The sequence below is a fragment of the Megascapheus bottae genome, chromosome X (genome assembly GCF_031878675.1).
Source record: "Megascapheus bottae isolate mThoBot1 chromosome X, mThoBot2.hap1, whole genome shotgun sequence".
In the NCBI taxonomy this organism is placed as follows: domain Eukaryota; kingdom Metazoa; phylum Chordata; class Mammalia; order Rodentia; family Geomyidae; genus Megascapheus; species Megascapheus bottae.
Genome location: NC_143547.1, coordinates 40,320,722 through 40,342,979, shown reverse-complemented (window position 1 = coordinate 40,342,979; position 22,258 = coordinate 40,320,722). Strand labels below are relative to the sequence as shown.

Below are 22,258 nucleotides of genomic sequence, written 5' to 3'. Positions count from 1 at the left end.
CTGAGATCTGAGGATTGTGGTTTACAGCCACCCCAGGCACTAAAGAATGTGAGACCCTTATATCCAATTAACCACTAGAAAACCAGAAGTGTGGCTGTGGCCCAAGGGGCAGGGTGGGTAGCCTTGAGCTGAAGAGCACAGGGATAATGCCCAGGCCCAGGGGTTAAATGGTAGCCTTGAGCTAAAGAGCTCAGGGACTGCGCCTAGGCCCAGAGTTCAAGTCCCACAACTGACAAAAAAATATATTTGTTGTTAATATCGCTGAAGATACTTAAAGATAATCTGTGAACATGTATTTTATGTTTATATAGTTTATGTATTTTGATCTTCATATACTTTATATAAATGCCGTGCTTATGAAGCATAATATATAAATGTATTTATTGCATTAACTGAGTTTTCTGTTTCTCGTAGAAACCTGGAAAAGATCCTGGAGCACCAGATTGTAAATATGGGGAAACTGTTTACTGCCATACATCACCTTTTCTGGGCTCCCTCCATCCTGGCCAATTACTACAGGTGATTAATTTTCTTTTTTCACTCTCTCCTAAGTAAATTGACAGAAAGAAACTTAACTTTGCCAGAAAGAACTAACTTTAGCTGATTAAGATACTACTTATGGGCTGAGAATGTGGCTCAGTGGTAGAGTGCTTGCATGCATGAAGCCCTGGGTTTGATTTTTCAGTACCACATAAACAGAACAAACAGGAAGTTGTGTTGTTGCTCAAGCTGTAGAGTGCTGGCCTTGAGCAAAAGAAGTTCAGGGACAGTGCCTAATCCCAAGACTGCACCCTGAGAGATACCATTCATATATCAAATATGAGGGAAATTACCATAATACAAAACTCAACAATATTTTTCTTGAAACTGGTTTCTAGTTATGTATTATATACGAAAAGTAAATATAATTTTTAAATACACGGGATATTTTAGGAAGTCAACTTTGAATTAATAATGTAATATAGTTTATGAATATTTTAAATCCTATATTGAAAATGATATATTTTGGGGGCTGGAAATGCTACTTGGTAGTAGAGGTCTTGCTTACCATGTGAGAGGTCCTGAGTTCTATTTCTAGCATTGTAAAGCAAATTTAAAAGGTTGTTTACAATTAGTTGTGGTCAATGTACCATAGTGAAATGTTTGCTAGTTCTTTGTTCAAATGAGTATAGACTAGAGCCACTCTGATTGAAGCTTGTGCATCCTTTTTTTCTGGTTTTGTGGCTTGATCTCAAGATCTGAGTTGTATCGCTGAACTTCTGTGTTCAAGGCTAGTGCTCTACCACCTCAGCCACAGTTCAACGTAACTGGCTTTTCTGGTAATTTATTGGAGATAGAGTCTCATGGACATTTCTGCTTGGTTGAATTTGAGCCATGATGCTCAAATTTCAGCCTCCTGAGTTAGGGTTACATGCGTGAGCCACTGGCCACTGACACCTGACAGCTTGTACAATTTTAAGGGGAAATACAGTGGACCACAAATGGCTTGAGGAAATCAAATAGCATTGTTCTACTTTATTCCCCTGTCCCTCATTTATCATGGCCATTCGTAACTATTTCCTTTAATCCTTTAATGTAGTTTATTCCAATATTATTATATTATTGCTTATTCTCCCAAAGCATTTTTTTTTGCCAGTTCTGGGCTTGAGCTCAGGGCCTGAGCACTGTCCTTGCACTTGCTCTACAACTTGAGCCTCAGCTCCACTTCTAGCTTTTCTCTCTGTATGTGGTACCAAGGACTCGAACTCAGGTCTTCGTGCATGCAAGGCAAGCAGTCTACCACTAGGCCAAACTCCCTGCCCCTCCCAAAGCATTTTTATGTGAGACTGAACCATTATTGTCTGTACCTCTGCCTCCTAAGTAGCTGGATTTGTAGGTGTGAATCACTATGTCCAGCTAAAGTCCATTTTTTGTTTGTGTATTCTGGTCCTGGGTTTGAACTCAGCACCTAGGTGTTAGATCCGCCTGGAAGAAATGACTTCTTCTCTTGGCTTTCTCCCCCAGCACCCTGGAAATCCCCGCTCAGCAACTATAACCCTGGCAACTGGCATTCTTGGGGGCAATGGGAGGTCCCCCAGTCTGAGGTATTTCCGCATCCTCTGAGATTACATCTGCTTCCACTGTGGCCATACCCCTCCCCCTATATAATCTCTTACTTCCCATCATAAGCTCTCTTGCTTGCCTGACTCCATCTTGGGCAGCAGGAGGTCAACTCTCTCCTCATACAATAAACCCTCTCCTGAACTGCGTGGAGTTTCCTTTTGGCAGACCTTACACTAGCCACTGTCCCTGAGCTTTTGTGTTCAAGACTAGTGCTCCACCACTTTGAGCCATAGCTTCTCTTTTGGCTTTCTGGTGGTTAATTTGAGATAGAGTCTCACGCAGAATCCAATCTGGATTCAAACTCTATTAATCAGATCTCAGTCTCTTTATTACCGAGGATTATAGACATGAGCCACCAGCACCCAGCTTAGTTTTGTACTTTTTGTGTTGTTATTGTTAAGACAAAGTTCTGGACTTTTCTGTCTAGGCTGACTCTAAACCTTGATCCTATGAGTCTCAGGCTCCTGAGTAGTTGGAATTACAGGCATGAGCCATTAGTACCTGGCTCACTTTTTATTTTTAAAGATTCTTTGTTGATACTCTAATAGACATTGGATAATAATAGATATTATTTGGCATTTTGTATGCTTATTTATTTTATTGAGTACACCTTAGATCAAGAGTGGGGAGCCTTTTGTTGTTGTTGTTATTGGTTGTGGAGCTTGAACTCTGGGCCTGCGCACTGTCCCTGAGCCCTTCAGCTCAAGTCTACTGCCCTACCCCTTGAGCCACAGCCCCACTTGGGAGCCTTTTTTTTTTAAAGGACCCTCTAGACATTTAGAAGAGCATTCATGGGTCATACAAAATTAATACAGGTACTTAGCAAGAAACAGACAAGAAACCAAGTCTCCTTGACACTCTTATCTAATTAACCACTCCAAAAAATCACACACACACACACACACACACACACACACACACACACACACACACACAAAAGAAGAAGAAGCCTGAGGAGTGGTGGCTCACACCTGTAATCCTAGCTATTCTGGGGGCTGAGATCTGAGGATCAAGGTTCAAAGCCAGCCTGGGCAAAAAAGGACCTGAGACTCTTATCTCCAATTAACCTCTAGAAAACTGGAAGTGGGGTTTGGCTCAAGGGTAGGGCCTTAGCCTTGAGCTGAAGTGCTCAGGGACAGCGCCCAAGTCATGCCAATTTCAAGCCCCGTGACCCACAAAAGCAGAAGTGATATTGTGTCTCAGATGTTAGAGTGATAGCCTTGAGCACAAAGAAGCTCAAGGACAGGGCCCATGCCCTTAGTTCAAGCCCCACAACCAACAACAACAACAAAAAGGAATAGATAAGAAGCATAAGTATCTGTCCTATCAAGTAACATGATTTCATGGGCCAGACTTCCCTTGCCTTAGATAATCTAATGAAGATTAAAAAAAATAAATATATAAACATGGGCACTGGTGGCTCACACTTGTAATCCTATCTACTTGGGAAACTGAGTTCTGAGGATCACATTTGAAACCAGTCTGGGATAAAAAAAAGTTACCTGAGGGCCAGGAGTGTGGCCTAGTGGTAGAGTGCTTGCCTAGTATGCATGATTCCCTGGGTTTGATTCCTTGGTACCACATACACAGAAAAAGCCAGAAGTGGTGCTGTGGCTCAAGTGGTAGAGCGCTAGCCTTGAGAAAGCCCAAGGACAGTGCTCAGGCCCTGAGTTCAAACCGCAGAACTGGCAAAAAAAAAAGCAGTTACCTGAGAATGGTACTCTTAATTAACCTCTTGAAACTGGAAGTAGCACTATGGCTCAAGTGGTAGAGCACTAACCTTGGGCAAAAGAGCTCAGGGACAGTGCCCAGGTCCTGAGCTCAAGCCTTAAAACCAACTCCCCCCCCCAAAAAAAAGCTGTGGAGCAGTGGCTCACTTCTGTAATCCTAGCTACTCAGGAGGGTGAGATCTGAGGGAGGATCGTGGTTCAAAGCTAGCCCAGGCACTAAGGTCCTTGAGACTCTTATCTCCAGTTAACCACCAGAAAACCAGAAGTGGGGCTGTGATTCATGGGGTAGGCTGGTAGCCTTGAGCTGAACAGCTCAGGGACAGTGTCCAGAGTTCAATTCCCACGACAATTCAAAATAAAACAAAAAGCTTCATTTCCTTCTTATTATTCTGTTAATTTCCTAGGTTTTCTCTTAATATGATTTTTGTGTCTATTTCTATTAGGCTTTTGAGAACAACCTTTTTCGTGCACCAATTTATCTTCATAAGATGCCAGAAACTGACTTCTTGATCATTCGAACAAGACAGAGTTACTATATTCGGGAACTAGTGGATATTTTTGTGGTTGGACAGCAATGTCCCTTGTTTGAAGTTCCTGGGCCCAACTCCAAAAGGGCCAATACACATATTCGAGACTTTCTGCAGGTAAGAATGGAGTATGGAAGGAATAAGATACACATAAAAAATACGTGGGTTTAAAGGAACTTTAGGAAAAATAAGAGCATATCAGTTGAGCAAGAGAAAGCAGCCTTGTTTGGAACTTCTGCCCTTTTCCTAATAACATATATTTGTTTTATTGCACAGGTTTTTATTTATCGCCTCTTTTGGAAGAGTAAAGATCGGCCACGACGAATCCGAATGGAAGATATAAAAAAGGCCTTTCCTTCCCATTCAGAAAGCAGCATCAGAAAAAGGCTAAAGCTTTGTGCTGACTTCAAACGCACAGGTCATCAGTGTGGCTACTTGTTTGTCTTCTCTTAATTCTCTCCTAATTCCAATGAATTAAATGATTTTCAGCTAAGCAATAAACATATAGCTAATTATATAGGAAATTTTGCAGGCAGAAAAAGGTAGGAAGTGGAGGTATAGATCAGGTGAGACAGTGAAAAAAACTAAGCATGAACATGAGGCCCTGAGTTCAAGCCCCAGAACTGACACAGACACAGAAAAGGGAGAAGGTAATGTTTTTTAAAAAAATTTTTGGTCAGTTGTGGGGCTTGAACTCTAGGCCTGGGTGCTGACTCTGAGCTCTTCAGCTCAAGGCTAGTGCTCTACCACTTGAATCAAAGCACTGCTTCTAGTTTTCTGGTAGTTAATTTGAGATAAGAGTCTCATGGTCTTTCCTACCTTGGCTGGCTTTGAACCTTGATCCTCAGATCTCAGCCTCCTGAGTAGCTAGGATTAGTGATGTCACCCATTCTCCCATTTCATCCTTGTCCACAAATTACGTATGTCATTGTCCACACAGTGTGTACTGTGTAGCATGATTGCATTTGTTCACCCTTCTTCCCTTCCTTTCTGTGTCTACCTCTCTTCCACAGAAAGGAAAACAACAACAAAAGCAAAAACAGTACCACCACCAAGAAAAAAAGGTAGCAAATCTTTTAACAGTGGATGTGGAAACTGACTACCCTTGAAAACAAAAAGCAAGACAGCATCAGGGCTTGAATTCAGGGCCAGGCTGGTCTCTTTTAGTTTTTTCACTCAAAGCTAACAGTCTCCAACTTGAACCATACCTTTATTTCTGGCTTTTTGCTGGTTAATTGGAGATAAAAAAATCTCAGGGGCTTTCCTGCCTTGGCTGGCTTTGAACTGGAATTATCAAATTTTAGTCTCCTGAGTGTTTAGAATTTACAGATATGAGCCATAGCTCTAGGCTGATTGACATTTTTTGATAGTACTAGAGCTTTAACTCAGGGCCTGAGCACTATTGTTGGGCATTTTCAAGGCTGGCGCTCTACCACTTGAGCCACAGCACCACTTCTGGCCTTTTCTGTATATGTGGTACCAAGGAATCAAACCTAGGTCTTGGTGCATAGTGCATACTAGAGATGCACTATTACCACTAGGCCATGCTCCTGGCCCCTGAGTGACTTTTTGATAATTAGTTGCTGAGAAATTCTGTGTGATTGTTAGATGTTTTATATAAGATACAAGAAAGCTAGTAGGGTTTTCTTAACCAGTCATTTATGGTGTTACTATCTGTGACATTGCCTCAGTCAGTTTTTACTATCTTTAAAGCATCAATGACGGTCTCTGTCTTTTCTAGGGATGGACTCAAACTGGTGGGTGCTGAAGTCTGATTTTCGTTTACCGACAGAAGAGGAGATCAGAGCTATGGTATCACCAGAGCAGTGCTGTGCATACTATAGCATGATAGCAGCAGAGCAGCGACTGAAGGTAAGTACATTCTTAGGCCTGTGGTTCATTTTTAAAAAAAATACTATTTATTTTTTTTGCCAGCTCCTGGCCTAAGCATTGTCCTTGGGCTTTCTCAAGGCTAGTGCTCTACTACTTGAGCCACAGCACCACTTCTAGCTTTTTCTACGTATGTAGTACCGAGGAATCGAACCCCGGTCTTCTTGCATGCTAGGCAAGCATTCTACCACTAGGCCAAACTCCCGGCCATGTTGTTTTGCTTTCAAAATGCTTACTCATAGCTGGGTCCAAGTGTCTCATGCCTATAATCCTTGCTATCCAGGAGGCTGAAATCTGAGGATCATGGTTTGAAGCCAGCATGGGCAGGAAAGTCCCTGAGACTCTTTTTTTCTTTTTCTTTCTTTTCTTTCTTTCTTTCTCCCCCCCTCCACCTCCTGTCAGTTCAAAGCCAGGGCCAGCTTTGAACCTCATTCCTCAGATCTCAACCTCCTAAAATAGCTAAGATTACAGGCATGAGCTGCCAGCATCTGGCTTTTCCTGAGACTCTTAACTACAATTAGTTATGAAAAAAGCTGAAAGAGGAGTGGTGGCTTACATAGGGGATGCTAATCTTTTTTTTTTTTTTTTGCCAGTCCTGGGCTTGAGCTCAGGGCCTGAGCACTGTCCTTGGACTTTCTCAAGGCTAGAGCTCTACCACTTGAGCCTCAGCACCACTTCCAGCTTTTTTCTATGTGTGTGGTACCGAGGAATCGAACCCGGGTCTTCATGCATGCTAGGCAAGCACTTTAACCACTAGGCCAAACTCCTGGCCCATGGGGATGCTAATCTTGAAAAGAAAAATCTGAGGGTGGTTTAGTGCTCAGAGTGCTTAAGTAGCATGCATGAAGTGTTAGGTTTGACTCCTCAATACCACATATACTGAAAAAGCTGGAAGTAGCACTGTAGCTCAAGTGGTAGAGTGCTAGCCTTAAGCAAAACAAGCTCACGGACAGTGCCCAAACTCTGAGTTTAAGCCCCAGGATCATCAATAAAAATGGCTGCTCATCCATTTGAGTTGACTTTAGTTTTTTGTGATGTAAGCCCCTGAGCTGACAGCAGTGATGATGATGATGGGTGCTGTATGTATAGTTTAGAGGGGCACAAAAAAGGCCTGCTTGGGATACAATCGGACAGTTGTCACTGAGTTAGTAATCACCTCTGCTTATTATTATTACTATTACTACTACTACTATTATTATATGGTACTAGAGATTAAAACCATACTGTTTATTTGTTGTTGTTTTTCTTTTGCCAGCCCTGGAGTTTGAACTCAGGGCCTGAGTACTGTCCCTGAGCTTCTTTTTTTTTACTCAAGGCTAGTGCTCTACCACTCAAGCCACAGTTCCAATTCTGGACTTTTCCGTGAATGCGATACTGAGGATTTAAACCCAGGGCTGCATGCATACTAGGCAAGCACTCTACCACTAAGCCATATTCCCTGCCCTGTTTAGTTTTGTTTTTTTGTTTTTTTTGGGTTTTTTGCCAGTCCTGGGCTTGGGCTCAGGGCCTGAGCACTATCCCTGGATTTTCTCAAGACTAGGGCTCTACCACTTGAGCCACAGCACCACTTCTGACATTTTTTGCTACATATGTGGTACCGAAGAATCGAACCCGGGTCTTCGTGCATGCTAGGCAAGCACTCTACCACTAGGCCAAACTCCCGGCCCTTTTTAGTTTTTTGTATGCATTTATTTTTATTTTTTATTTTTATTTTTTGCCAGGCCTGGGCTTGAGCTCAGGGCCTGAGCACTGTCCTTGGACTTTCTGAAGGCTAGAGCTCTACCACTTGAGCCTCAGCACCACTTCTGGCTTTTTTCTATGTATGTGGTACTGAGGAATCGAACCCAGGTCTTCATGCATGCTAGGCAAGCACTTTAACCACTAGGCCATACTCCCGGCCTTGTATGCATTTTTGTACCAAATCTGGAGCTTGGACTTAGGGCTTTTGTGCTGTCCTTAAGCGTTTTTGCTTGAGGCTAGTGGTCTTCCGCTTGAGCCACAAGTTTTATTTCCAATTATTTTTTAATAAAGAATTTATTAACATTGATTTTACGTCATATTTCAAATGACGTGTTTAACAAACAAGTATTCAAGAAGGTAATCTCTATATATGATCACTGGCATTTAGTTTTTAGTACTTCCAAATTTTTGAAAGGATAAGACTCTCATGGACTTTGCTGCTTGGGCTGGCTTCAAACTTTGATCCTCAGCTCTCAGTCTCTTGAATAACTAGGATTATAGGTAAAAGCCACCAGAACTGAGCTAAAAACTTTTTAATTGCATTTCTAGGTACTGGCTCCAGGGCCTTGCTAGGGAAGTGTGCTCTAAGACTGAACTATATCCGTAACCCAATAAGTTTGGAATGTACCTTCTAATATTATCTTAAGGTGATAATAATAATAGTATCTAAGGTGATATATACATTGAATTGGTTCTCTGTGCAAAATATGCATTAATTTTCTGTAATTAGTGTTCATTAAGATCTGCTAAATATTTCACAGCCGACTTATTTATGCATGGAATTGTCCTCTTCTAGGATGCTGGCTATGGAGAAAAGTCATTTTTTGCTCCAGAAGAAGAAAATGAAGAAGATTTCCAAATGAAGATTGATGATGAAGTAAGGTTTTGCAGTCTTTTTTCAATGTCAGTCCTGGGGCTTGAACTGTGGGCCTGGGCACTGTCCCTGAGCTCTTTTTGCTCAAGGCTAGTGCTTTACCACTTGAGCCACAGTACAATTTTTGACTTTTTCTTTTAGGTTTTTCTTTTTCTTTTGCCAGTCCTGTCTTGGACTCAGGGTCTGAGCACTGTTCTTGGGCTTTCTTAAGGCTAGAAGTCTATCACTTGAGTCACAGCACCACTTCTGGCTTTTTCTATGTACATGGTACTGAGGAATTGAACTCAGGGCTTCATGCATGCTAGGCAAGCACTCCACCACTGAGCAACATTTCCACCCCCTGTAACATTTTTTTAAAGCAAATACATTTTACCTGGCAGATATATTACTAAGCTTTACTTTTCCTTTTTGCTATAGTCATGATTGAAAGTGTTTTGTCTATTACTATTTCCTTCTCTTTTTATGTTGATCAGTTGTGGGGCATTAACTCTAGGCCTGGGCACTTTCTCTGAGCTCTTCATCTCAAGCGTACTGCTCTACCACTTGAGCCAAAGCACCATTTCCAGTTTTCTGGTGATTAAATGGAGATAGGAGTCTTACAGACTTCCTGCCTGGGCTGCCTTTTTTTTGGGGGGGGGGTCATGAGGCTTGAACTTGGCCTACGTGCTGTCCCTCAGCTCTTCAGCTCAAGGCTACCACCCTACCCTTAAGCCAAGCCCCACTTCCCATTTTCTAGAGGTTAATTGGAGATAAGAGTCTCAGGTCCTTTTGTGCCTGGGCTGGCTGTGAACCTTGATCCTCAGATCTCAGCCTCCTGTGTAGCTAGGATTACAGGTGTGAGCCACCAGGGCCTGGCTACAGTCTTTTTGAGATAGGGTCTTACTTTGTACCCCAGACCAGTCTAGAACTCTCAGCATTGTGCCTCGGCTTCCTAAGTTTCAGAGTTAGAAGCATGCATACTATGCCTAGCAGCAGTTGTTTTTTTTTCAGTATTTGGCTTAATTAAGGGCCTTATTGTCGCTTCACTCGCTCACTTAGCTGGTACTCTACCATTAAAGCCACACTTCAGTCATCTTTTTTAATTTTTTTGTATAGCTATGAGGCTTCAACTGCAGGTAATCTTACTTTCTGCCTTTTCACCCAGAACTAGAACTTTATCATTTAAGTCACTTATAGCCCTAGTTAATTAGCGATGAGTCCCTCAGATTTTTCTGCCTGGGCTGACTTCAAACAGTATTTCTCAGATCTTAGCCTCCTGAATATCTAGGATTAGGGGTAAGATCCATCAGTACTTGATTTGCTAAACAATTTTGTTTTGCCAGTCCCAGGGCTTGAACTCAGGGCCTGAGCACTGCCTTTGGGCTTTTTCAAGGCTAGAGCTCAACCACATGAACCACAGCACCACGTATGTGCTACCGAGGAATCAAATCCAGGTCTTTGTGCATTCTAGGCAAGCTCTCTACAACTAGGCCAAACTCTCGGGGGTATTTAAATTTTTTGAGGCTATTATAAGATGTACCACTTACATAGAAAAAAGCCAGAAGTGGTGCTGAGGTTCAAGTGGTAGAGCTCTAGCCTTGAGAAAGTCCAAGGACAGTGCTCAGGCCCTGACCTCAAGCCCAGGACTGGCAAGTAAAATAAAATAAGGTTGATGGATCATTCAATAATTCTGTTTTTAGTTATTTTCAAGTTTCTGTTACTAGTTATTTTCAAGTTTTTCCATACTACATCATTTTACCTTCTTGCTAGCGATGTATAAGATATCAGTTTCTTCATATACTTGCCAGTCCTTGTGTGATTTTTTTTTGGTGTGTGTGTGTGTGTGTGTGTGTGTGTGTGTGTGTGTGTGTGTGTGTAATAGGAACTTAGGGTCTTATGTTTACTCAGCTGATAATCTACCACTTGAACCATGTATCCATTCTAGCTTTATATTGTTTATTTTGGAAATGGAGTCTTTTTGATGCTTCTGCTAGAGTGGTTTCAAATTATGATCTATATCTCAGTGATAGAGCATCCAGGCTATTTTCCCTTTTCGTTTTGTGCCAGTCTTGGGGCTTGAACTCAGGGCCTGGTTTCTGTCTCTGATTTATTTTTTTAAGTTTAGTGCTCTATGACTTGAGCCACGGCTCTGCTTTTGGCTTTTTAGTGGTTGATTGAAGATGAGTCTTACGGAGTTTTCTGCCCAGACTGGCATTAGACTATAATCCTCATATTTCAGCCTCTTGAGTATCTAAGATTATAGTCATGAACCACTGGTTATTCCCTTTTTTTCCCCAGAACTAGGGCTTGAGTTTTTGGGCCTCAGTGCTGACCTGGAGCTCTTTTTGCTCAAGACTGGCACTCTACCTCTGGAGACACAGTGCCATTTTCATCTTTTTCTGATTAACTGGGGATAAGAGTCTTAAGGCCTTTCCTGCCCAGTCTGTCTTTGAACTGGGATCCTCAGATCTCAGCCACCTGTGTAGCTAGTATTATAGGCATGAGCCCCTGGAGCTTGCAAGTAGTGGTGAAGTTGTATCTCGTAATTTTGACTTTGTTTTCTTTGAAGAAATGTCTTTTTAGATCTTCTGCCAATTTTCTTTTCTTTCTTTCTTTTTTTAGGAGGGGAGGCATAATATTGTGCTTGAATTCAGTCTCATGCTTGCTAGCTAGGTACTCTACTTTTTATTTTATTTCTCAAATAAGGTCTCACATTTTGGTTCAGGCTGGCCTGGATAGTGATCCTCTTATATATGCTTCCATTGTAGCTAGGATGATAGGCATGCACCACCATACCCAGTACACTGTTTGAAATGGAGGCTCACTAACTTTTTTGCCAAGACTAGCTTTTACCCTCTTAATCTTGTCCTGTGAAATAGCTGGAATTAATAGATGTGCACAACCACACCTTTCCCTTCCTTTTGGCCAGTTTTCCTATTATGTGGTTTTGATTTTTTTTGAATTGTAAGAATTCTTAAATCTAGAAGGCAGGCGCATGGCTCACCCCTGTAATCCTAGCTACTCAGGACTCTGAGATCTTAGGATCAAGCTCTGAAGCCAGCCTGGGCACAAAACAACCAGAGACTTTTACCTCTAATTAACCTCTAGAAAATGGGAAGTGGGGTTGGCTCAAGGGTACGGTGTGGTAGCCTTGAGTTGAAGAGCTCAGGGGCAGACCCAGGCCGAGTTCAAGCCCCATGATCCCCCGCCCTGCCCCCCAAAAATAATTTTTAAATCTAGATGTTAACCCCTTTATATAAGTGATTTAGAAGTATTTTTTCTCCTGTAGGATTTTCTGATTGTATTCTCTGATGGGTATTTTCTTTTTCTGATGATATAGGGGCTTGAACTACAGGCCTCATGTTTGCTAGGTTAACACCCTGTTGCCTCAGCCCTGGTGGTTGTCTTTGATGTAGTCCACATTTCTTTCTTTTTTTTAGCTATCAATATGCCACTTGAGCCACAGCACCACTTCTGGCTTTTTCTGTGTATGTGGTTCCATGGAATGGAACCCAAGGCTTTGTGCATGCTAGGCAAGGATACTACCACTAGACCATACTCTCAGCCCAATGTTGTCCAAATTTATATTTTTCCTTTTTTTTCAATACAGGGATCAAATTAAGGGCCTTGCATAAAATAGACAAGTATTCTGCCACTGAGCTATATCCCCAGCCTAATTTTGCTTTTGTTACTTGAGTTATATTTTAGAAATAATTACTAGCTGGGCGTGGTGGCTCATGCCTATAATCCTAGCTTCTCAGGAGGCTGAGATCTGAGGATCACGGTTCAAAGCCAGCTCGGCACTAAAGACCCGTGAAACTCTTATCTTCAATTAACCACTAGAAAACCAGAAGTGGCTCTGTGGCTCAAGGGGTAGGCCTTGAGCTGAAAAGCTCAGTGATGGTGTTCAGAGTTCAAGTCTTAGGACTGACAAAAAATAATAATAATAATAATTACTAAGCCAGAATTGTGGCCTAGTACAAGCATTGTACACAGAAAAAGCCAGAAGTGGTGCTGTGGCTCAAGTGACAGATTGCTGGCCTTTAGGAAGATGTGTCCAAAGACAATGCCCAGGCCCTGAGTTCAAGCCCCAGGAATGGCAAAAAGAATCACTAAATCCAGTGTCATGCTTTCCCCCTGTTTTCTTTTAAAAGTGTTAAAGCTGTACTTTTAATGTTTGGGTCTCAAATCTGTTGTAAGTTAATTTGTTTATATGCTATAAGTTAAGGGTCCAACTTCATTATTTCATTTGTGTATATCTAATTTTCCCAGCATGATTGTTTTTGCCAGTCCTGGGGCTTGAACTCAGTTCCTGGGCACTATCTCAGAGCTTCCTTTGCTTAAGGCTAGTACTCTACCACTTGAGCCACAGTGCCAGTTTTGGCTTGTTGTTTTTTTTTCCTGTTTATGTGGTACTGAGAATGTGGTAATGGGAGTTGAACCCAGGGCTTCATACATGCTAGGCAAGCATTGTACCACATAGCCACATTCCCAGGCCCTTCCCAGCATAATTTGGTGAACATGTTCATCTAGGTCATGTGTATTGATGGTTTCTTTTCATTGTGGCACAGTATTCCAAAGCATGGAATTACAGTTTATTTAATTACCATTGAGGAACATTTTACTTCTTCCTAGTTGTTGGCTATATTTTTGTCTTTTTGCCAGTACTACTAGGGCTTGAGGACAGAGCTGTGCTCTCTTGTTTAACCTTTTCAAGTTCAAGGCTGGTACTCTTATCACTTAAGTCACACTGCCACTTCAGGTTGTTGGTTACCATAAAACTATTCTTTTGCTAGGTATCCAGTGGCTCATGATTATAATTTTTGCTACTCAGGATGCTGAGAATTCAGGATTGAATTTCAGGGCCAATGCAGGGAGATAAACCCTGAGAATCTGGTCTCCCTCCTATAATTTAGCAAAAACTAGAAGTGACGGTATGGCTTAAGTGGCAGAGCACCACCTTTGAGTATAAAAGCTAAACGAGAGGTGATGATTGAGTTCAAGCCCCAGTACTAGCACAAAAAGAAGAAATAAGAAAAATGTCCTCTTACTTGCTATGTAGACAGGCATTCTACCACTTAAGCCATGTCTCTTGCCCTGTTTTTCTTTTTCTTTTGTTTGTTTCCATTCTGGGGCTGGATTTAGGACCTGTCCCTAAGCTTTTGTGCTCAAGACTAGCACTCTGGCCAGGCACTGGTTACTCACACCTGTAATCCTACCTACTTAGGAGGCTGAGATCTGAGGATCGTGGTTCAAAGCCAGCCCGGGGCACTAAAGTCTGTGAGACTCTTATCTCCAATTAACTATCAGAAAACCAGAAGTGGCTGTTGTGGCTCAAGTGGTAAGAGTACCAGCCTTGACCTTGAAGATAGCCTTTAACTGAAGAGCTCAGGGCCAGCGTCTAGGCCTCGAGTTAAAGCCCTGTGTTTGACAAAAAAAAGAAAAAATAGGCTAGCACTCTACTTACTTGAGCCACAATTCTATTTCTGGCTATTTTTGGTGGATAACTGGAGATAATTTCACAGACTTTCCTGCCTGGATTGGCTTCAAACTGGAGCCTCTCCTCAGTAGGTAGAATTACAAAGGTGAACCACTCGTGCTTGGTTCCCATGGTTATTGTATGTGTGTGTATATGTGTGTGTGTGTGTATGTGTAATATTTTGTTTACTTATTTAGTTTAAAAATATTATTATTAGAAAGATGATGTACAGAGGGATTACCATTATTTAAGTCAGGTAATGAGTATACTTTCTTTCCTACAGTATCTTCTGTTCCCTCATTTTCTCCACATTTGTTTGCTTGTTTTTGCCAGTCTTGGGGCTTGAACTCAGGGCCTGGGAACTGTCCTTGAGCACTTTTGCTCAAGGCTAGCATTCTACCACTTGAACCACAGAGCCACTTCTGGCCTTTTCTGTGTTTGTGGTACCAAGCAATGGAACCCAGGGCTTCCTTCATACATGTTAGGCAGTCTCTTTATCTCTATGCTACATTCCCAGCCTTATTTATTTTAATTTTATTGTTATTATAAAGGTGATATAGAGTTTGCCTTGGTTTATTTTGAGACAGGGTCTTCTTTCTCCGTTTCCAGCTTTCTTGAGGTAGTTAATTGGAGATAGTGTCATGACTTTCCTGCCCAGGCTAGCTTCAAACTTAGGATCCTCAGATCTCAGCCTCCTGAGTTGCTAGGATACATGTGTAAAGCCCTAGCTCCTGGTTGCCATTTTTTAATAATTTGTTTTTAATTTTTATTATTTTAAAAGTGATGTACAGTGGGATTACAGTTTGCCTTAGTTGTGTTTTTTTGTTGTTGTTGTTTTGGTTTGCTTTATTTTGCTTTTTTTTTTTTTGCCAGTCCTGGGGATTTGGACTCAGGACCTGGGCACTATCCTTGGATACTTTCTGCTCAAGGCTAGTGCTCTGCCACTTGTGTCACAGCACCACTTCTGGCTTTTTCTGTGTATATGGTACTGGGGAATCAAATCCAGGGCTTCATGTATGCTAGGTGAGCACTCTACCACTAGGCCATGGTCCCAGCCTTGCCTTAGTTATTTTTGAGGCAGTATTCCCCCCCCTTTTTTTTTGCTTGTTCTGGGGCTTGAACTCAGGGTCTTAGCACTGTCCTTGGGCTTCTTCCTCAAGCCTAGTACTCTGCCACTTGAGCCAAAGAGCCATTCCCAGTTTTTCTATGTATATGGTACTGAGGAATCGAACACAGGTCTTTGTGCATGCTATGCAAGCACTCTACCACTGGGCCAAACTCCCCCCCCCTTTTTTTTTCTTTGTTTGTATGCTGGTCCTGAGGCTTGAATTCAGGGCCTATGTACAGTCCCTGAGCTCTTTTGCCTGAGATTAGCACTCTACCACTTGTACTAATTCCAGCCTCTTTTTTTGTGGTTAATTGGAGATAAAAATCTCAGACCTCCCTGCCCAGGCTGGATTTGAACTCCTGATCCTCAGATTTCTATCTTATGAGTGGATAAGATTACAATTGTAAGCAGCCAGTAACTGGCTCAGGGTATCCCTTGTTTCTTCTGTTGCTCTGAATGGGGATCCTTTGTACTTTAGTCTCCTAAGTAGATAGGATTATAAGCATGAGCCATCAGCTTCTAGTTCCTTCTTACTCCATTTTTTTCAGTGCTAGGGTTTGAATATAGTTTTTTGCTTGCTAGTCTTTGTATTTCTGAGCAATACCTCCAGTCTTGCATTTTCCTTGCCTTTTTTGTGTACATTTCATGACTTTTCTTTCTTTCATTTTCTTACTTTTTTATGTTTTGTTTTGTAAGACAAGACATTATATTATAGCCAAGGCTACACTTGAAGTAATCAGTGTATCTTCAAACTTGTGATCCTCATGCTTTACGCTTTAAGCCAGTATGTCTGGCTTCCTTTTACTTTCTTCTTACAGCACTGACCATACAACATTGAACTTGATGGCTGTTATTTCTCACTAACAGGACCTCTACAATATTAGCCATAGCTCCACTTCTGCGTTTGGGGTGATTAGAGTTAAGAATCTCACTTCTGCTTTGGCTGGTTTCAAACTATGATCTTAAGATCCTTAGATCTCAGCTTCCTAAGTAGCTAGGATTGCATTTATAATCCATTGGTACATTAAGAGTTAAATAAGGAGCCCAATGTGTGGCCTAGTGGTAGAGTGCTTGCCTAGCATGCACAAAGACCTGGTTCAATTTCTTGATGCCACATACATAGAAAAAGCTGCAAGCCAGGCACAGTGGCTTACACCTGTAATCTTAGCTACTCAGGATTCTGAGATCTGATGATCATGGTTCAAAGCCAGCTCAAGGACTAAAGAACATGAGAATCCTATCTCCAGTTAATCACTAGAAAATGGGAAGTGGGGCTGTAGCTCAAAGGGTAGAGGGGTAGCTTTGACCTGAAGAGCTCAGGGACAGCACCCAGGGCCAGATTTCAAGCCCCACAATAGACCCTCCCCCACAAAAAAAGCAGCAAGTGGTGGTGTGGCTTAAGTGGTAGAGAACTAGCCTTGAGTAAGCTCAAGGATAGTGCCCAGGCTCTTAAGTTCAAGCCATAGTACTGGCCAAAAAAAAAAAAAGAATTAGTTAAGTATGTAAATGACTATAAAAGCAAGCAGAAAGGGGCTGGGAGTTTGGCCTAGTGGTAGAGTGCTTGCCTAGCATGCACAAAGACCCAGGTTCGATTCCTCGGTACCAATTGAAAAAAGCTGGAAGTGGTGCTGTGGCTCAAGTGGTAGAGTGCTAAGCCTTGAGAAAGTCCAAGGACAGTGCTCAGGCCCTGAGCCCAAGCCCAGGACTGGCAAAAAAAAAAAAGCAAGCAGAAAATGAGATCAGATTAGGGCTCAAAAAATACACATTTGAAGGTATGTGTTTGCCTGATTTGAATATTATGTAATATATACATATATCAAAATATTACATGTACTCCATTAATATGTACTTAAAAAATTTTAAGTGTTGTGTGAAGATGGAATGATAAGTGAAGGAATGTGGGCCTAGAGCACGGTCTAGTGGGTAGAGTGCTTGCCTAACATGCACGAAGCCCTGGGTTCAATTCCATTCCTCGCTACCTCATTTTTTTTTTGCCAGACATGGGCTTGAGTTCAGGGCCTGAGCATTGTCCTTGGACTTTCTCAAGGCTAGAGCTCTACCACTTGAGCCTCAGCACCAGTTCCGGCTTTTTTCTATGTATGTGGTACTGAGGAATCGAACCCGGGTCTTCATGCATGCTAGGCAAGCACTTTAACCACTAGGCCAAACTCCCGGTCATCCTCGCTACCTCATACATAGAAAAAGCTGGAAGTATATCTGGCAAATATCATGTAACCCTTTTACTAATTACAATAAAAAAAATTAAAAAAAAAGAAAAAGCTGGAAGTGGCGCTGTGACTGAACTAGCCAGCCTGTTTTTCTGTCTGTCTGTCTGTCTGTCTGTCTGTCTGTCTGTCTGTCTGTCTGTCTATCTATCTATCTATCTATCTTGTGGGTCATGGAGCTTGAACTGCCCTACCCCTAGAGCCACATCCCACTTCTCATTTTCTAGTGATTAATTAGAGGTAAGAGTCTCTCATTCTTTAGTGCCTGGGCTGGCTTTGAACTGTGATCCTCAGATCTCAGCCTCCTGAGTAGCTAGGATTACAGATGTGAGCCACCGTGCCCGGCTAAATATTAAAAAAAATTTTTTTTTACCAGTGACATGGTTTGAACTCATGGCCCTTCCACCGTTTGCTTGACTACTTGGCTTTTTTCTTGCTTATTTTGGAGGTGGAGGAGTCTCTTGAGCTTTCTGCCTGGACATGCGTGTGTATGTGTACTTTCTGCCTGGACATGCGTGTGTGTGTGTGTGTGTGTGTGTGTGTGTGTGTGTGTGTGTGTGTGTGTTCTGGTCAGTCTTGGCCTGGGCACTGTCACTTAAATTTCAAAAGTTCAAAGTTAGTATTCTACCACTTAAGCCACAACTTTACTTCTGGTGTATTTGGTGGTAAATTGGATATGAGTCTCACAGACTTTTCTGTCTGTACCAGTTTCAAACCATAATAGCCAGATGTTAGCCTATTGAGTAGCCAAGATTATAGGCATGAGCCACCAGTGTCTGGTCTGAACTTTGTTTTAAGCCTTGATTTTTACAGATCTTTGCATCCTGAGTAGTCAGAATCACAAGGATGAGCCACTGGCTCCCAGTTCACATTGAATCTATTTATTAGTGTTTAAAATGGGGCTTGAACTCAAGGCCTGGGCACTGTCTCTTAGCTTTGCTCAAGGCTGTGCTCTACCACTTGAGCCATACCTCTACTTCCACCTTTTAGCTGGTTAATCAGAGATAAGGTCTCAGGTTTGTCAGTCTTGGACACCTTTAAACCTTGTTCCTAAAATTTCAGCCTCTTACATAGGTAGAATTGCAGAAACGACCCGCCTCTGCCCAATTTTAAATTGAGAATTCATCTTTTTATAGTCTTGACTCTTCTGATTGGGCACATATCTTTTAGTGGTATTGGGGTTTGAATTAGTTTTTAAATTCTCATTAGTACCGAGTAATTGAACCTAGGGCTTCATGAATGCTAGGCAAACTCTACCACTAAGCTATGCTACTCTAGTCCTTTACCCTTTGAAATACGGAGTCACTTCTGACTTTTTCCCCCTGTGTAGTTTACTGGAGATAAGAGTCTCAGGAAGCCAGGCGTGGTGGCTTATGCCTATAATCCTAGCTACTTGGGAGGCTGAGATCTGAGGATCAAGGTTCAAAGCCAGCCCTGTCACAAAAGGACCTGAGACTGTTATCTCCAATTAACCTCTAGAAAGGGGGAAGTGGGGCTTGGCCCAAGGGTAAGACTGTAGCTTTGAGCTGAAGAGCTCAGGGACAGCGCCCAGGCTGAGTTCCAGCCCCATGACCCACCAAAAAAAAAGTTTCATGTTTTTTTCTGAACTTTAATCTTCCTGAGTATCTAAGATTACATGTGTGAGCTACTGGCACGTAGCTTAAATTATTTCTTTATTTTTGCCAGTCTTGTGTCTTGAACTCAGGGCCTAAGCACTGTCCTTGGGCTTTCCCAAGGCTAGAGCTCTACCACTTGAGCCACAGCACCACTTTCGGCTTTTTCTATGTATGTGGTACTAAGGAATTGAACCCAGGTCTCTGTGTATGCTAGGCAAGCAATCTATCACTAGGCCAAACTCCCGGCTCCTTTTATTTATTTTATTTTTATTATTTTTTTTTTGGTCGTGGAGCTTGAACTCTGGGCTTGGGTGCTGTCCCTGAGCTCTTCAGCTCAAGGATAAGGCTCTACCACTTGAGCCATAGTGCCACTTCCAATTTTCTGGTGATTAATTGGAGATAAGAGTCTCACAGATTTTTGGATTTTCCTGCTGGGCTGGTTTTGACCTGTGATCCTTAGATCTCAGCCTCCTGAGTAGCTAGAATTACAAGAGTGAGCTACCAGCTCCTGGCCTTATTTATTTTATTTTTATTTTTATGTTTCCTCAGTTGTGGGGCTTGAACTCAGAGCCTAAGTGCTGTCCCTGAGCATTTTTTCCTTAAGGCTAATACTCTGCAGCTTGGAGCCAAGCACCACTTCTAGTTTCCTAGGGGTTTGTTGGAGATAAAAGTCTTACAGACTTTCTGCTAGGGCTGGCTTCATGCTGCTATTTTCAGATCTCAGCCTTCTGAATAACAAGGATTATAGACATGCATTACTGGTGCCTGGCAATTCTTTTTTAATTATTATTATTATTTTTTTTTTTGGTGGTACAAGGGTTTGAACTCATAGTCTTATTCTGTCTAGTCAGGAATTCTGCCACATGAGCCATACCTCCAGTTCTCAATTCTTGTCTTAAATTTCTGTTTCACTGGGTAGAAAAGTACCTTTTGATAAAGCCACAGGCAGGAATGGAATGAATTTTGATTGCATCTTGCTGTTATTGGACCTTGGTGGTCATCATTATAGTTTGAGTGAAGCCTAAAGGATATGAGGCTGAATATTTCTTACCATAATTAGCCTCTTTACCTCCATTTTACTGGCTTTATTTGAATTTTTTTTCCCTGGCTTGAGGCCTTAATCTTAGAACCTTTGCACTGTCCTTAAGCTTTTTATGTGTTGGTCCTGCGGCTTGAATTCTGGGCTTGGGTGCTGTTTTGAAATCTTTTTTTTTGTCTAGACTAGCATTGTACCACTTGAGCCAAAGCATCACTTCTGGCTTTTTCTGTGTTTGATTGGAGATGCGTCTCATGGATTTTTCCTGCCCAGACTGGCTTCAAATTGTAATCTTTAGGTCTTAGCCTTCTGAGTAGCTAAGATTACCGGCATGAGCTACTGGCACCTGGCTTTCCCTTAGCTTTTTTTGCTCAAGGCTAATACTCCACCACTTGAGCCACAGCTCCACTTCTGGCTTTTTTGGTACTTAATTTGAGACAGTTTCACAGGTTTTTTGGTCAGAGATATCTTTAAACCATGATCCTCTTCCTGAGTATATCTCAGCCTCCTGTGTAGCTAGAATTACAGGCATGAGACATCAGCATCCAGTTTACTGTATGATTTAAGTAGTATCGAAGATAAGAGTTAATTACTCGGTGGCTGTATTTAATAGTTGGTCTTTGTGGTTAATCTAGAAAGCATGTCATTGCTCATTGTCCTTTTTCTCCTTTTCTGACTAATGACTGTGCATAGTGCAAATGTTACCCATGCCTGTGAGAATCCTTTTTTTGTACTTTAGGTTCGAACTGCTCCTTGGAATACCACAAGAGCTTTCATTGCTGCCATGAAAGGAAAATGTCTATTGGAGGTGACTGGTGTGGCAGATCCCACAGGCTGTGGTGAAGGATTCTCCTATGTGAAGATTCCAAACAAACCAACACAGCAGAAGGTGAGATTGTCTTGAATTTCTAGTTAAAAATTCTTTTTTGTTAGTCAAGCACCAGTGGCTCATGCTTATAATCCTAGCTACTCAGGAGGCTGAGATCTCAAGATTGCAGTTGAAAACCAGCCTGGGCAGGAAAGTTTGTGAGACTCCTGTCTTCAATAAACTACTATAAAAAAATCTGGAAATAGAAGTGTAACTCAAATAGTAGAGGGCAATAATGCTTGGGGACCTGTACAAAAACTCTTTTTCCGGGGGGGGGAGGGAAATGGGTACCAAGACAGGTGAAAGGGTATCAATGTATGTGAATTAATGCACCTTCTATCTGGCAAATATCATGTAACCCTTTTAATAATTACAATAAAAAAACCTCTTTTTCCATCATTGAGAATACTAATTTCTCTAATCCCATATAGATAAGACCTTACATATTTAATACACTGTGTTTACCCCATACAAATGGAAAAATATTAAGTTTAATGTTTCTTGACCAATACAGCTTTTAGTAGAGGTGTGACTCAAATAGTAGAGAACAATAAAGCTTGGAGACCTGTACAAAAATTCTTTTTTCTTTGTCCTTAAGGTGTTATACAAAGGGGATGTTATCTGAATTTCTAGGAAGAAATCATGGAGGAAATGAGGATTGGGGAGTGGGATGGAATGGATGTGAGATGTTAAGTTGTCAGAATGACATAAATGACTACTTTAATGAACTGGACTCCTTGGATTCTCACTTGGCTTTTCGTTTGAGGCAGGATGACAAGGAGCCTCAGCCAGTGAAGAAGACTGTGACAGGAACAGATGCAGACCTTCGTCGCCTTTCTTTGAAAAATGCCAAGCAACTTCTGCGTAAATTTGGTGTGCCTGAGGAAGAGGTGAGTGTAAAAGAGGAGAACTTGGGGCATCTAGAAGCTTTATATAGAGAAAAAAATGTAAGAAACAGTATTAATATCTGAAGAGCTTTGTGGTGTATTCATTACAGAATATCATAGATGCCTTTTCGCAAAGTTTAAGTCTGCTTAATTATGACCCTGGTTTTTCTTTTGAAATTCTTGAATGATTTGTATG

At 41.8% G+C, this 22,258-nt stretch overlaps 1 protein-coding gene across 4 annotated transcripts in view; it reads left to right on the top strand.

Moving 5' to 3' along the window:
* Taf1 (TATA-box binding protein associated factor 1) overlaps positions 1-22,258 on the top strand; it is a 92,764-nt gene that overhangs the window by 20,838 nt on the left and 49,668 nt on the right. For 2 of the 4 annotated variants that reach the window (XM_090325928.1, XM_090325926.1), the window contains exons 14-21: positions 415-519; positions 4,277-4,477; positions 4,637-4,778; positions 5,374-5,424; positions 6,102-6,232; positions 8,787-8,867; positions 21,047-21,196; positions 21,946-22,065. In XM_090325928.1, coding sequence (XP_090182054.1) covers positions 415-519; positions 4,277-4,477; positions 4,637-4,778; positions 5,374-5,424; positions 6,102-6,232; positions 8,787-8,867; positions 21,047-21,196; positions 21,946-22,065 — 981 coding nt within the window. The remainder of the gene's footprint in view (positions 1-414; positions 520-4,276; positions 4,478-4,636; positions 4,779-5,373; positions 5,425-6,101; positions 6,233-8,786; positions 8,868-21,046; positions 21,197-21,945; positions 22,066-22,258) is intronic. The other 2 variants (XM_090325929.1, XM_090325927.1) reach the window with 1 other exon arrangement.